This window comes from Nilaparvata lugens, chromosome 3 (assembly GCF_014356525.2).
Source record: "Nilaparvata lugens isolate BPH chromosome 3, ASM1435652v1, whole genome shotgun sequence".
NCBI lineage: Eukaryota > Metazoa > Arthropoda > Insecta > Hemiptera > Delphacidae > Nilaparvata > Nilaparvata lugens.
This window is the reverse complement of record NC_052506.1, coordinates 50,632,849-50,649,028: the sequence shown is the minus strand read 5'-3', so window position 1 is coordinate 50,649,028 and position 16,180 is coordinate 50,632,849. Positions and strand designations below refer to the sequence as shown.

Here is a 16,180-nt window from a genome sequence, read left to right as displayed (position 1 = left end):
ATTATTCTCATTCATAAATAAATTCAGTACCGTATCTTCTCAATTACATGTAGATATTAGCATGACAGTATGATTTATTAGAAGAAAGATAATTCAAAGAACATCACTAGAGTCAATCTTGTTTGTTCCTTTTTAGTTTGATTCTGAAGTAGCATTAGAATAATAATTTCAATCACGTTTGTCCCATGGTCAAGAGACTATGCAGCTCATTTCTGTATTTTGTTGTTTTCATCCAATTTCCAACAAGGCTAGTTGGATGGGTAGTGATAGCAGTAGTCCTAGTGGATAGTAGTAGTAGTAGTAGTTGAGGTGAACAGCAGGCGTTTGGAGTTTGTTGGTATGCTAACCGGAGAGAGCGTCAACAAGTAGTGTAGTGAAGACCAAGCAGTAGAGAGGTGAGACGATGCAGAGGAATGTGGGGGTTGGGGGCCCGCCTCCTGTGACGTGGCGCGCTGCGATTGGTTGGGGCGAATGATGGCAGGCGTGCACGCCAATCGATGGGGCTCTGCCAGTCGGCAGTTGCCAGTTTGTTCTCAGTTCTTGTCGGACAACCGAGTAGTCAAGTGGTGATCTGGTGATAGTAGCCGAGTGAGTGTAGTGCCGTCGCCGTGAGTGTTCGTCGGTAGTGTAAACTGTATTTGTCAAACTGTACGCGCCCAGGGAAGAGGATATGCTGACGATGGAGACGGACCTGAAGGGTGGACACATGGCCCCCCATCACCCCGTCTCCTCGTACGCGTCGCTGGTGCACGGCGGCAACCTGATGGGAGGTCTGCCACAGCCACCACCGCTGCAGCACATGCATCAGCAGCAGACGGCTGTCGTGCATCCCCAGCAGCCCAACAACAATAACAACAACACCAACAAGAACCAGAACGCAGATCGTGTTAAGAGGCCGATGAACGCGTTCATGGTGTGGTCACGCGGCCAGCGCCGCAAAATGGCCCAGGAGAACCCCAAAATGCACAACTCTGAGATCTCGAAACGGCTGGGTGCCGAGTGGAAGCTGCTGTCCGAGGCCGAGAAGAGGCCGTTCATCGACGAGGCCAAGCGACTGAGGGCCGTCCACATGAAGGAGCACCCCGACTACAAGTACCGCCCTAGGCGCAAGACGAAGACCCTGCTCAAGAAGGACAAGTACCCGCTTGCAGCCGGCTCACTGCTGGGCAACTCAGCTGCAGCCGATGCAGCCGTGCGTCAGGCCAACGCAGCGCAGAGTGGAGGTGTACAGCAGGTGGTGCATCGCGATGTCTACCAGATGCCCAACGGATACATGCCCAATGGCTACATGATGCATCACGACCCAACCGGCTACCAACAGCACCAGGCCTACAACCAGCACATGGCTGCAGCTGGCTACCCACGCTACGACATGTCGCAGATGCAACAGCACCAGGCCTACATCAACGGAGGCTCCTACAGCAGCATGTACGGCGGCGGAGGCGGTGGAGGCGGCGGCTCACCCTACATGCAGCAGCAGCCCGGCTCACACAGCCCCAGCGGCAGCAGCATCAAGTCTGAGCCAGTGTCACCCGGCTCGAACACGACACCCGGCGGCACGATCACCGTGAAGCGTGAGTACGGTGCCCCGCCCCCGCCCGCCACCGGCGACCTGCGACAGATGATCTCCATGTACCTGCCCGATCCGTCGGCCGACCACCAGCAGCCGCCTCCCAGGCTGCAGCAGCCCATGCATCACCATTACTCGCACCCACACTCCGCCTCCCCCGACCCGTCCGGTGGCATGAACCTCTCGCACATGTAGGAGTCACTCTTCGACTGCCGCTTTCACGCTTCTTCCACGACTGCTGGCAGCTGCAAGGACGACTCCCTCTTCCACTTGTGATCTGTTTCCGGACCCTGTGATCATGATCTCCCCTATCAAGTGATGACACTTTCGCGACTACCTCTATGTGCCAATCCGCGACAACCGACACACCGGAAACATTCTATATTATATATATAAATAGCTGAAATATATATAATTGATTTGTAAATATTGATCCAGGATTTAGGGACTACTGATTATCTTTTTCACTGTAGAGGCCACTTTTTAAGCAAACTGCGTGCCGGCGAAGTGTACGCGTGTATATAGTAAATTAGTTTTATTATCATCATCATTCAAGTTTATAGTTGAAATATGTTTTATGTTACAAAGCAAATGTGGAAGTGAAATATTTTTCGAAACTGTACGTTTTCCAGTTATATAATATTTCATGTCTCATTGAGGCCTAGATTTCAATATTGTTGACGCGATTGCAAAATTTCTTTTACGTTAAAAGACTACTGTACTTCATTGTTCGTATTTTTTCGCTACGATGACAACTGATCGGTCAGTTTTATTAGCAATATTGCCATCGGGATTGGAAAATTTTATTTGACCAAAGATTTATTTAATAGTTCATTGATTGAACGTGAGCTCTTAATACCTCTGGTAGGTCTATATTCGGAATTTCATTCGAATTCAATTCTTAAATTAGTAGAGAACTTGCAATTGTATAGTTAATATAGCTTTTCTTTTGTCACTTGCTTCGAAAAACACCACTCAGCACGCAATATAGTGTATGCTAGTGATTCCATTGGAGATTTTAACGTTCTCAAAAAAAAGAAAAATTTGTTTAAAAATAAATGAACGAAATTAGTTAACGATAATAATAGAAATCAGTAACCTTTTGGCCTACTTAACTTGTATTGATGAATTTCTCGGGAATATGAGTAATTGATTTTATCAACGTTTATTCAAATAAGACAAAGACTGTGTGTGTTTAATAAGAATCGTTTCAATAGAGCATCTCTTCTCAAACTGCATTGAAGACTGGAGTATTATGGTATGCAATGATTTTTCTTTATTGTATTTAAAATTAGTCTTAAGTACAATCTTAACAAGCATGCCTTACTAAGCTCATCCCCCAGCACAAACTAACCCCGTCAATCTCCATTTCAGATAAGTTCATAGATTACAGCATTTAACAATAGTTATGATCAATGCATTCATTTAAAATGAAGTATCTGCGTACTCAGTGGAAAGTCGTTCAAACTTTCAGGGTCTGAAACAATTTTTTTTTTCAATTTCCTCTTTCAGAAAATAGTTCATTATTTCAATATCAATATGGTAACACAAGTTTCGTGCAACTACAGGCATAGTAGATCACTTTTGATTCGTAGATGAAACCATTCAAACAAAAATTAGAAGACTGAGCAGATTCATCATCGGAAAGATCCTTCATCTTTCATCTAATATTCATGTTATTGAAATGATAGAATCGAGTGTAATGTTTAATGGAGTGAAATGAAAACATTATTATCATTTGATACAAGTTACTCTGTGATTGAACCGCTTTGACTTTATCGCATTGCTCTTCCAAGAATGATTGCTATTGATCTTTTCCAATTGCAATGCCTGTCGTCAATTTTGTTTAATGCCTCAATTGCATAGTTGATTCTGATTAAATCTATATAGAATAGAAACATTCCATTTCAATTGAAAGATTAAAGTATAAAATGTATACTTTTGAGTTTTTAATAAACTTTAAACGTAGAATAAGCATATAGGCTAGTATACGCCTATTTCTCAATGCTAATGAAACTCTTCAGGCCTTTGAAGAACCTACCTTCTGATTCTTCTGGGACTGAGAATCATTCTCTCTTGAATACTAAAATTTGATATTATTTCACACTAATATTGTTACATCACCATCCAAAGGAACCGATGTGTCATATAATAACTAATACTCGTTCCAAAAAACTTTACATTCTTGATGCAGTAGTATTGGGATTTTCCCATAGCCTTCATATGTTCATAAGAACTCCTTTTTTCCAAGAAATGCCCAATTACTGTTCTGGATCAGACAGACTATAAAATATCCTGTACCGTAATTAGAAGTTAATTACTGTCATCCAATATGATTTCTAATAATCTGTAGACAAATAGATCAAAAATGTATTATCTGTTTGCTCAATGGACTGTTACTATTCAATGAGATTTTTCCTTCAATATTTTGCATTTTCGATCTATGAAAGAATGAGCTTAGTAAGGGATGATTATAATGTATGTCTAGGGAATGAACTTGTAATTGAAGTTTAGTTGTTGACATTCATCAAACTTAGGTATTTGATCCCTGATGGAAGCGGATGAAATTGATTGAAACTCATATTTTTATTATCGATGAAATGGTATTATCCTTGAATAAAATTATCACATCTACAATATCATTCTGATTTTTTTATTCAGGGATGAAAAAGAAGAAAAATTTCCAGAACAGTCCCATTTTCATATTCTATCTAGCAGATTTCAAGTAGTTTAAACCGTGAACTTGTTCCATTTATATAATTTTTTTCATCATCGATATTTCCCACTACCTACTGTTATAAATTACTATTAACTTCTTGATCACCTTCTTGTAACATTTTTCAAAACTATTTGAGCAGTGTGGGGTCAGTAAATGCAAAATCTATTTTTGTTTTGGGAAGATTGTTTATATTAGAGAGCTACTATTTATCCTTGTACTAAACCTAGACTATGTCTTGTGCCCTGCCAGAATCTGGTTTCGGGAAGTAATGAAAAGTAATTCATCTATAAACCATTGTCATCAAGCCAATTTTTTTGTTTGTTTATATTTTCAATAGCGGTAATTGAAGCTACTATGCAAAGATGATGATAAAGTTGTGCTTACATTTCACACTTCCAGCCCACCGGTCTTGATTTATCGCTAAAGTTGAATTCGATACCTAATAAAAGGCAATAGTTTCAATAGTAAAATCTATTCACAAACAAACGACTATCATTTTCCATTTCTCTGGTTTTAATTGAACTATCATTCAGTTATGTTATTGCCGGTACCATAGTGATAGATCATTAGTTACATCAACTTAAAGTATATTACTTCTTGCTAGAGGTAAATTTTTCAAGCTCGAATTCTTTCAATTAACGTACCGTATACGTTTTATTGTTATTCGTTTTTTTCTAAACCTTCATGTTCTTGATGTAAGGTAAGGTACAATACAGGAGACATGCTTGGTACCTTTTATGAGAAGTTATGTGTAGGCTAAGCTAATTGAGACCGTTGATTTCACAACACTGTAGTAGAAGCTTTCATTGCTCAAATAATGTAAATACTATTATATTATAGGCCTAATTGAGTACCGAACTATCAGAACTACGCTATATAAGAATGTTTCAAGATATTGACCAGCTTCTATTGATTTTTTCTATTCAAAAATTCAGGTTTTATAGAAATTGAGAGAATGGAGTTGACTCAACTTGAAATTTGCTAGATAACAATGAGGTTTGGTTAACTATTAATACAGTAGTTAATAGTTCACTTTACATCCCTACCTCTAAAACTTCCATTTAATTTCCTATTTTTCGCTCTATAGACAGATATGAGTTTCAATCGACGACAGTTTCCATTATTGATTCTCAAGAATAGACAAAAAAGTCGGAGAAGTGAATTAAATTTCGATTCAATCCAGTACCGCAATTATGTTTTTTTTTCAGTACAGTAACTATACGGTATAACTAACTAGAAATTCACTGATAATGTGTGACTTCTATTCTTCAATACGGTCTGATTTTTTTATTGAAATTTTATAATGTAGGTACTTTGATACAAACGTTAGATCATTTATCTATTCTTTATTTGGTTGTTGAGAGACTTTGAATTCTAGCTCTAATATATACCGTATAAGACTTTCATTTTGTTACACATGATGGAACGATTCATTCAATATTTGTTTCGGTTTTTATTAGGATTAAAACTTAATTTTCTCAATCCATTGAGATATTTTTAGGTTCAAATGTCACCTAATGGAAGAAATATCAATTGAATACTTATTCCCTCTGTTCTTATTTCTAGCTATTAATATTAGGGTATAAACTCAGTACCGAGAAAGATTATGTTGATCATACTATGGTTATGATTCTAAGGAGATTTGATTATCTTGTTATAATTCAGTTCAGTGAACTTAGTTAAAATTCCTAGATGAAATTTTAGTAATTTATATGGCAATTATTTCATTAAATATCAATTTTCATACTATATCCTAGTAATATAGAGTACTGCTCTCCAATTACGTACCGAAATAACGAACAATGTTTCACCATGTTGTCCAATCCAATCGTTGAACTATATTATTTGTTAAATTATTATTTCAATTGTACTATTTCGAATTTACTATCGATATCTTATTCAAATAACGTATTGTTCTATTACTTTTGTGAGAAATGCCATTTAAACAATGTTTACCTGTGTTTATATAATTATTGTTTGTACAAATCAAATTCTTTTGCTTAATTATATATGAAAACTGTACAGTCAGTGTTGAATAGTCAGTGGCTATAATTATGTGAATAAATTATAAATAAGTTTATAGTCTAAAAAATGATTTTGTTATTCGAGAGCCTACTATCACTTTTATTATAAGAGGAAAGGTGCTTTCAAGCTTCTCTTAATTTAAAAAGATTTATTTTAGTTAGGCCATCATTTCCATTGATTGTGGAAGTAATAAATTTACTGAGTTGGGCTGCAGCGATTCCAGTATAATTTTTTTCAATTCAAGAGTTCCATTCAGGAAGAATCAAAACTTCAAGAATGTATCAACAAAGTGCCGGGTGCACAAAAGCCGGTTACATTTTTATCCTGATTAATTTCACCAGAACCAATCAGTGAAGCCGTCTTTTCAAAAAGGTCTTCTCTGATTGATTCTGGTGAAATTAATCACGATAAAATTTATCGGCTTTTGTGCCACCGGGCCTTAGAATGTGACCCATCAATCCTATTTTCAGTTCCCATAAGATCTACAGTCAAATGTTGAGAGTATTTTTTGAGCTCTAATATTAAAACTAATGGTTCTCCCTGATAATAGATTTTGGAATTATACAGTTTATTGATGATAATGCCTTGTTGAATCTAAATTCACTATAAATTACGTTATATTGATAAAAACAATAGTTGTAGAATGAATGAAATATGAATATAAAGACACGAAATTATAATGATTAACTATGTCCGATCGAATTCTTCAAATACTCTTGATCACAACTATTGTGAATTCTCAAAAACGTTTCTGCCAAAGTATGAATTTTTATTCTTGAGTTGGAAGTGACTTATTAGAAAATATAGAAAAAACTTCTAGCAGAAAATGTGAGTAGTAATAAAAATGATAAATATGAGTTATAAATTTAATTCTGCAAGTCTTCTAATATTTCAACTAAGAGCTACAAGAATTCATGTTCATAAACTATACTATACACAGTTGGCAGACTGTCTAGAATAATTCACAGGAACTGTGAGATAGTAATACAACATTTATTTTGCTATATTGCTGGTTGATTCAGGTTAAAAGATTCACATCTTTGAAACAAACTGTATTGTAAATTGCATATTGTTTCAAAATGGATCAAATCAAAAGTTCCTCTTTGGAAAGAAGTATAAAGGAATTTTTTAAACTATATTACTTTAAAAACTTTTCAAATTGATTATAAAATGTCATGTTGGATGTGTATGTTCAAAGACTATGCAGACTTGTATTATTGGTCTCCACTTCTAACTAATTATTGTTGACAAGCTGCCTAGTAACTACTGTTAGTTCAGTTGTTAGTTCAACCTGCAATAAATTACAACAGAGAAGACAGAGTTCATCAGTTTGTGTTTCACTTTTTTTCAATAATAAGATGTTACACAGTTTTCTATTTGTTTGAATAATACCTAAGTAGTAGCAAAGCAACGCATTTTTTGTTAACTGTCATAAGCTCGTCACTTGTGCGTTTTTGGATGAGATGAGACCAATAAGAGCTTGTCTTATGTTTGGTGTGGCTCCAACCCAAGATATTTAACAGTTTATGAAATGACAATTTCAAATCATTTTAATGACTAGCAGGTAACTTGTGCTTTGCACAGGATAAAATTTCGTGTTCTAAATGCAATCTCCTAATGTCCAGGGAACATAAAATAATAGTTTATTTATTATAATATACAAAATACGTGGCAATCTTTATCAGAATTTAACCTTTGATTCACGAACCACGTGCACTACCAACTGAGAACTAAGCTCCAGTTTTTTACTATTAGTTTTTACTATTAAATTAGAATTGATTAATTGCTTGATTGCAATAATAATTTGTTGATTAATAGCAATGAACATAAGCCTATGTCCATCCTCAGTAAATTCAGAATATTCAGTTATACTTGCAAGTTAATCAGTTCATAAGTGATAATGCGTCATTCGTGTACATTCTATCCTGTACACATGTGCAAATACATCATCTATAGTATTTTAAAGGAAGGTGCTCCTACCTACTCCTAAGGAAGGTGGGAGTCCTTTAAAATCCTGTAGAAGATGTAGGCTTTCTCTCAGGCTGAGCTACCAGAATTAAACAATAAGTAAGTTATTCCATTTCTGGCCAGTTTATTTACTTGTTACTGGTATCAAAGGATAAATGGGATTTCGATATAAACTGACTATTATTAGTCCACATTTGTCTTTCGTTCATAATTCGATTCTGATACGGTAAATGTCCAATTTCGATACCTGTATTGACTAAAAAAAATATATTTTCTGTACCTTTCTTGAATCACCCGCTTGACTATCCATATGCATAAGAATTCGACGATCATAAGATTATGCATAAGAATAAAGTAGTTTCACCATGTTATTTGCTATAAGTTTTCTGAATTCATCGATGATTTTACGTAAACTAGAAGCTTTTAGGATGTTCATACTGTAAGCCTATATACGGACGTTTTATGAGTCGAATCTCCCCTAACTCAACTCTACATGCAAGTAGAAACGTCATAGCCAGCTACAAAAAATACCTTTGTCATCGTGATGACGAGTTGTGTGCTGGGCTGGCTGCGTGAGAATATCACCACGCATTTTCAAGCCGGCTTCTCCTCATCCTCATTCCTATCGAGGGGAGAAAGTGACGCATGCGCATACCTTGATTGTCCTGCTGCTGATGAGAATAATAGGCACAGTACAGGATGCATTCTTTCTCTTTGCTAAACTTTCATATGTGATGAAAAATTTCAGACATTCAGAGTTGAATCTAGGTCCAATAAAAATTTACATTTAAAAAAAGTCCATGATAAAAAATTAGTAGAGATAGTAAGTATTGAACATTAAGATTAGAGCCTTCAACATTAGAAAAATCAACATACATGTCTAGTGGTACTAGATATATACAAGTCAATTTAAAATAGAGAATAGAGCCTGCTTCCAATGGTGAAATTGATACAGGGTATTGGTGGAAAGAGAGAAGTATTCAAAGAGAGTTAAGAGTAAAGTCTTTCTCCAAAAACAAAATGTTGATGATTTGGAAAAATTTTTTTCAACTACAAAAAGAAATTTCCAGCCCTGTTCAAGACGATGCGTAATCTAATCAAAGCTAAGGTATAGAAAGATAGTTCCATACAAATATACATGGAATGTTCTCCAAATATATATGTGCGTATGGTGCGAGCAGCAAAATACAAGGATACACTATCCATACAATCATAATACATCTAACAAGAATAGAACAGAAAAATAATCAGTGAGCTGAAACACATACTTTGTTCTACGTTTAGCAAACAATATTAGTTCTCAAACTGATACAAATTGATGATATAGTTATTAAGGCTGTGCAAAGGCTGAAAATAAACTTTTTACTCGTGATATTTTCAAAAGTTTTTTGATTCGTATATCATCAAGCTATCAAAATGACAAAGTTTTCTCAGGAAAACATTTTTTTGCACAGCCATAATAGATTTGCACTCGATTAGTGTATCTATGAACTATACTTGTTTTGTTAATTTTCTTAGACGTAAGACTGCTTTAGAATTATATTCTCCATTACAGAATAACAATACTAATTAGATAATGGTTGGATTTTCCAAAATTAAATTTAAGTTCAATACTGATTTTCATCATAGAATGAATAAAAATTACATTAAATTTCTTATCATACCATTTCTATGTAATATCACAATTAAAATATTTAAAAATATTTGAGTTCGATCTTAGTTACATATTCATGATTAGTAATGTCACAATGGAAAATGAGGGGTAATGAGAATGATAGCTTACAGTAAATTTTTTAAATCCTGTATTCAAAACTTGAAATAATGGCAGGTCCCGGTTATATCGTGAAGATATTGTGTTGAAATAAGACTTAATTACACATGCATAAATCAATCACAAATGCATTATGATAGATAGATATGAACTTAGGCAAATATTTGAATATTTAGACCAGAGTTTGAATCGGAAGCGGAACTGAAAAATAAGGGTTCAGGTGATGTTCTCTCATTTATCGAGCACCAATGAGAGACTGCCTTTGCTTTGGGGTAGAACCCATCGATGTTGCAAGCTGCAAAGGGTTGAGAGGAACCCCTCTGCAGAAAGGTATGATGGCATCCCCTATTGCCACTCACAGAGTGGTGAGGGGCGGGAAGAGGACATGGCAGATGTTCCAATGTGGTCAAATCTCGGTCCCCTGCTTGCCTCTGCATACGCGCATGCGCTATTAATTTTGATTTGCTCCAATGGAGTGCTTCCTTCAAAAACAGATTTCATCTGGAGTTACTTTTTCAGATCAGTTTTAATTATGTTACTACTTTATTATCATTCAAATGTTGAGAGTATTAACAATGGAATGAATTCGCTTAGATTGAATCATGGAGCTCCTGATCCAACTTGAGTTTTTATGTTCTGCACTATTAATACTATCAATAGTATAATACTATTAATATTCTACTGTAATATCATAAAGACGGATATTATTCCAAGATTGATAAACGCTTGATTGTTGTTAAGTTCAAATTAGGTACACAATAAATTGTAGTCATTTCACATCTCTCAGTATGTCATAATCTTGATCATAAATTGATTTTCCATTTGTTATAATTATATATACTTTACCTGATTATTTGGGCTCTCTGATAATTATGTTGGTTATAGTATAATACTGTTGGTACACTAAAATATGAAAGATTATACAAAAAGTATTCAAATATAAATGCAATGAGTAGGTAAGTAGATATCCCATGATATCCTTTGTTTCTCTATGGTAATACTCATTGCATACAGTAAAAGTTGCGACATAAACGCCCTATACCATGGGATATCTACTTATGCTATTGTTTCTGTATGGTTTTACTGAACTTTCAATCGTGGTACCAAACAGAACTTTCATAATCAATATTGAAGGCACAAGGCAGAATAATAAAGATGAGTAAATCATGATAATAGATTATCTAAAATTATTATTATCATTCTAGTTTTGGCAGTAAGAACGAGAACAGTGAAATAAGGTATGCGTGTAATGAGAATTCTACCTAGCCACACTGCCAAAACAAAAATCTTGTTAGTAAATTGACAGTCCTCAAACTGTTGTTAAATGAGCAGAGGTTGCCCGTACAAGTAATTACAGTTTTATCATCACACTGGAGCAAAGCTTGTGGCAAAGAGTAGAAAAATTCATTGAAATGGTACGTTAGGGACTGTAATCGAACTGCATTTAGTTCAGGGTTCATAGAATATAAATATATTATACATTGATTGATTGTATATGGTGAAGGAGAGAAAAACTTTCATTTCTCAACCATAGAATAAATTTATCTATAATTTAGCTCCTCCATTCCAACCAAAACATGGAAGCACAGACTCTGTGAGTTTGAGATGGAAGCTACACCTGAATATATTTTTGCTTGTTTCTGAAGAATATCCGTGCCAAGTAGGCCAACCAGAGTGACTGCTGAGCTTGTTTGCAAGGGGTACAGCGTTAAGTGACCCGTAAAAAGCTACTAAAGTGTTGGTAATGGGAGAACTTTGTTTTATCCCCTACGGGGCAATTGCTCAACCCTCTATATTTGGGCCCACCTTGTTATTGTAAACCAGCATACGTTGTTAGTCCCTCGAGCAGGCGTGGTAAATCGACTAGACCTAACATCCCCTTCTGTTTCAGATAATTGAATCACTCAGCATCGGATTCGTTTAATGTTATACTCAAACAAATTCTAGCTTGCCCCATTACTGAGACGTTTGTGGTTTCCATATCCTCTACTTGTGTCAGTAGGTTAAATGAATTACATATACTGTAGGCCAACAAGTCTATCACAGAGTTAGAACTGATTTAAAAAGTTTGATAACATTCTGTGGTAGCATAGATCTATGAAAAAACGTTAAAATCAAAGTCTCATCACTTTTATCTGACTCCATTACTTACTTTGAACTATTTCATGATAATATTTAGAGTATATGGAGTATACAGTAGTATTGCAAATCAACTTATTGCCATCAACAATAACGTAGTAATGTACATTCTAAAAATGTTATTGCAATATTGTAAATATGTGTTATAGATCTAGGAATAGGATTAGTTGTCAGACGAAATCGAAAGTAAATTTTTATTATTTTTGTATGAGTTGAATCACTGAAACATTGAATAAATCTGTAAACAACTAATACATTGATAAAATATTCATATTTCTTCAAGTTTCCATTTGGTAAGCACCAATAACTTTAATTTATGATTTATGCTAAAACAATATTTCCCCCCTGGAGTAATAATACATTTCTTATACTCTCTTTTGTTGCTCATGATGGTAAAATTGAACTACCATAAAATGGTACTATGGTAATATAAATGATTTACCATTGAATCAAAATAGTTAATTTTAATCATCTGGAGAAGCAGTGAAAACGTAATTACAACAAAGTATTATTATTAAATCATTAAAATTCGAAAGAATCAATCAACCTGGAAGCCACGCGACGATTGTCAAATTGATTCCCTTTGCCCAATAGGAGACCTGTTTCTAAATACAGTAGTGGGGATTCCCCAGTCGAGAGACCAGATTACGTTTCGGAGGACACTTTGCTAGGAGCACTACGAGAGTAAAGATGTAGTCATTATGTTTCGCCCTTTTTGGGCAGGTTTATAAGTTTATTTCATTAGTTAATGTAGGAGCTAGTTTTATTTTTTATTAAAGTTTAAATTTTCTAGTAGTGCCATGTCCTGAAAAGTTTAATTGTGTTTCTTCATCATGTACGAATAATTGTTTCTTCAAATAACCGCTAAGGTACGTAAAATAAGGTTAAAATATAATTTAGGGAATTTAATTGATTGAAACTTCCATAAGAGTATTGAATTAATTAAGCCTGTTATTTTTCAAGTTAATAATATTGATTGAGAATAATCCTTTTGATTTTATTAGTGATGGAAGATAATTATAAATTTTTTTTCTAAAGAAGTATAGAAAGTTTTCAGTTACGTTACATTTGAGTTATTGTTTCTGGAAATATATTATCGTAGAGTATTGCTGAGAGTCAGGAAGATAGCCTTTAAATTGGAATGAAATTTTTAAGATTATGTTCATATTGAGTTTATGACATTTTATATTTTTCAGACTCTGTTTTCTTATGTCATTAAGGCTTTTGAATAATTTAGTAAATTTTTATGATAGAAATCTTAATAGACAGAGAAGAAAGTTTTTCTTTTCCATGAAATTAATATTAATAAATGTTGGCTAGCGCACAAGTTTCCAATAATACTAGTCGAGCTACTATATGAAAAAGTATATTTGATTTTGCAAACCAAACGAAAAATATCATATAAGTTAGCATCATTTCAATCTGAATTATTCCTTTCCTAAGAGTATTATATCAATTTATATTAAAGTTAACATCATAATTAATGAAGTATTCATTTTCTAAAAGCATTATATTAATTTATTACGAGTGTTTTCATAAAGTTGCATTGTATATCAATGACACTCTGGCAAGTAAATCCGTTTTAATTCAATTTTGAGAATGAAATCAGAACGTCAGGATAAAATCTAAATTAAATAATTGAATAAACTCCTGTTTTAGCTTTTGATGAATTGTAGGAAGAGTTAGAAATTAATGCTGTAATACATTTATTTACAGCGGTTCATGTGTGTCCCCAAACCAACTTCTTGTACTACCACCCCTTTGGTTCCGCAACTTTATGTAACACCGCTTCAAGACACCCGTTCAGACGACAGGTCTAGGGACGTAAGAGGACGTCGCCGTCAAGCCAAATTCAACCGGTAAAAGCTCACCGCCAAAAACAAGGTACTGTAACCCCGACGATAAAGCAACGTACAGACCAACGAAAGTGCAGTGTAGTGAAACAAAGGTTCATTCGAGAATGTCAATCAAAAGTGGGGATTCAAAATTATTATGAAATGGGTTATATGGGTTACTATCGACGAAACTTGGGTTCAACGGGCTTTTCTTTCTTGAGTAATTCCATGTTGAAATTAACTTGTTATTTGATGACTGATATTGTTTGGTTTTGTGACGTATTGCTATCTAATCGGGGATAGTAATGCGCCCCCGAATCAGATGAAGAATGTCACCAAAGTAACATGAAATTGTTGTTTCTGTTGTTCGATTTTAGTTGCCAATGTTTATTGAAGCTGTTTGTATTTTTCGAATATTTCAAATTGTAGTGTTATTCTATAGTATAAACCTATTAAATCAGGCATGGCAAGATTAATTGAAGTTTTCTTGACTCTAGCCCGTTCACCTGCATGAATTAGGTATAGACTCAGGTATTTTCTAGATGTGTCGGCCTATTTCTAAATTCTAAATTTTATTCAAAATTATCTTTTTTATCATCTTTTAAACAGGTAAAGGCACAGTTTGAAGCAAGAATGTCTCATGCTTCTTATCTATTAATTTGCATGCACTCTCGAAGGCATTGAAATCACAATATATCTATGTTCTTTTCTTAAATACTCATAGATTTTAAATTTAGCTGAACGAGCGTTAGCAAGTTCCTACTTTTGAATCAAGGCCGAAGTCGTTGTCCGGCTGTGTGTATGTTCGACTATAACTCTTGAAAGATTTGATCAATCAGCTTCAAATTTTGAACACATATTCTTCGACCTTTTTACAGTAAAGTTTGTTGGAAAACAAAATTTACCGACTCCTTCGTCCTTTTTCATGATATAACAAACAACATTGAAAGTGTATAAGAAAAAAATATATTTATCATTTAATCAGCTGGAGTATTCATTGCATGAACTTACTACAGTATTTCCATTCATTCATTCATAACTTCATGTGAGGCTATTTGCGAGCTATCACACAGACAGTCCTTCATGCGTTGACAGATGATTTCAGCTGGTTAAATTGCAACATGATTATTTACAACAACAAACTAAAACGGTTTGAGTTATCAATGTGCGGTTTTCGTCATTCATTTTGTCTTGGAACTTTGTATCAAAATCATGTATCACAAAAACCTCTCATCTAAAAAAATGAATTTGGATTGATATGAGGGACAAAAATGTTGACGGGACAGAGTAATTTTTTTAATAGTATTTTTTAATTTCAAATTGGATCCCCAATGAATCCTACTAGCAAATTATTCTTGTGAATGGAATATTTAGCTGTTTCCATAATTCTCACCAATTCTGTATAATTGAAAGTTGCTAGTTTCCAAGATTTCAATACAACAGTTCATGAGCGAGTTCTCCAACCCAGGGGTTCACTAATTAATAAAATGCAGTTCTATATTATTAAATGTATAATATGCATTACTAGCTTCACTTTAGCATTTTCAAGAGATTGTGCTTTATCATTGTGTATTTTCAAGAAATCAGAATACTTCTCATATTTGTATGACCTCGTTCTTGTTTAGATGTGTCTGATAAATAATCAAATAGCACGCATCTACATAGGCCAGTTCACCTGCAAATGATGATGTATTGTATCGCGATTGATAATAATTAGTAGGGGCAACTTTTGAGAACATTCTGTTGATGTTGTAATGACAAGTGGCATAGGTGAACCTAACGATGTGTGATCAAGGATTGTATGTATGATGTATGTTGATCGTTACGCTTTGTAATTATTGTTCTTCATTAAGTCTAGTTAAACATTCGTGTGGAACACACCGGATCACTTGCATTTCACAAAGTTACACATCTATATTACAGCTTGCTTACAAGTTTCACTAGATTTATTATTTTCTGTATTGTAATTTCCAGACTCAAGTGATTTTGACTCAACTTCCTTATTTTTATTTGTTATGCTCCCACCACTTTCATGGAAGAGCAGACCTCGCAGATGAGTATGTTTGGAATTTACAAGTCAACCATTTACATCTAAACTTTCCTTTTTAAAAATATACAAAGATGTATGTAAATAATAAATGAACGAGCTATGA

The 16,180-nt window shown here is 34.5% G+C and overlaps 1 protein-coding gene and 1 long non-coding RNA gene across 2 annotated transcripts in view; both read left to right on the top strand.

Moving 5' to 3' along the window:
- Window positions 1-16,180, top strand: part of LOC120350481 — a 99,265-nt gene that overhangs the window by 68,440 nt on the left and 14,645 nt on the right. The window lies entirely within an intron of this gene.
- Window positions 523-6,381, top strand: LOC111062758 (transcription factor Sox-2). The gene has a single exon (XM_039423963.1). It carries the CDS (start codon window positions 671-673, stop codon window positions 1,763-1,765), a length of 1,095 nt encoding a protein of 364 aa, XP_039279897.1. The 5' UTR covers window positions 523-670; the 3' UTR covers window positions 1,766-6,381.

What these genes read in the sequence shown, in the direction of transcription:
- LOC111062758 (XM_039423963.1), top strand. Translation starts at nt 671, where the DNA reads ATGCTGACGATGGAGACGGACCTGAAGGGTGGACACATGGCCCCCCAT.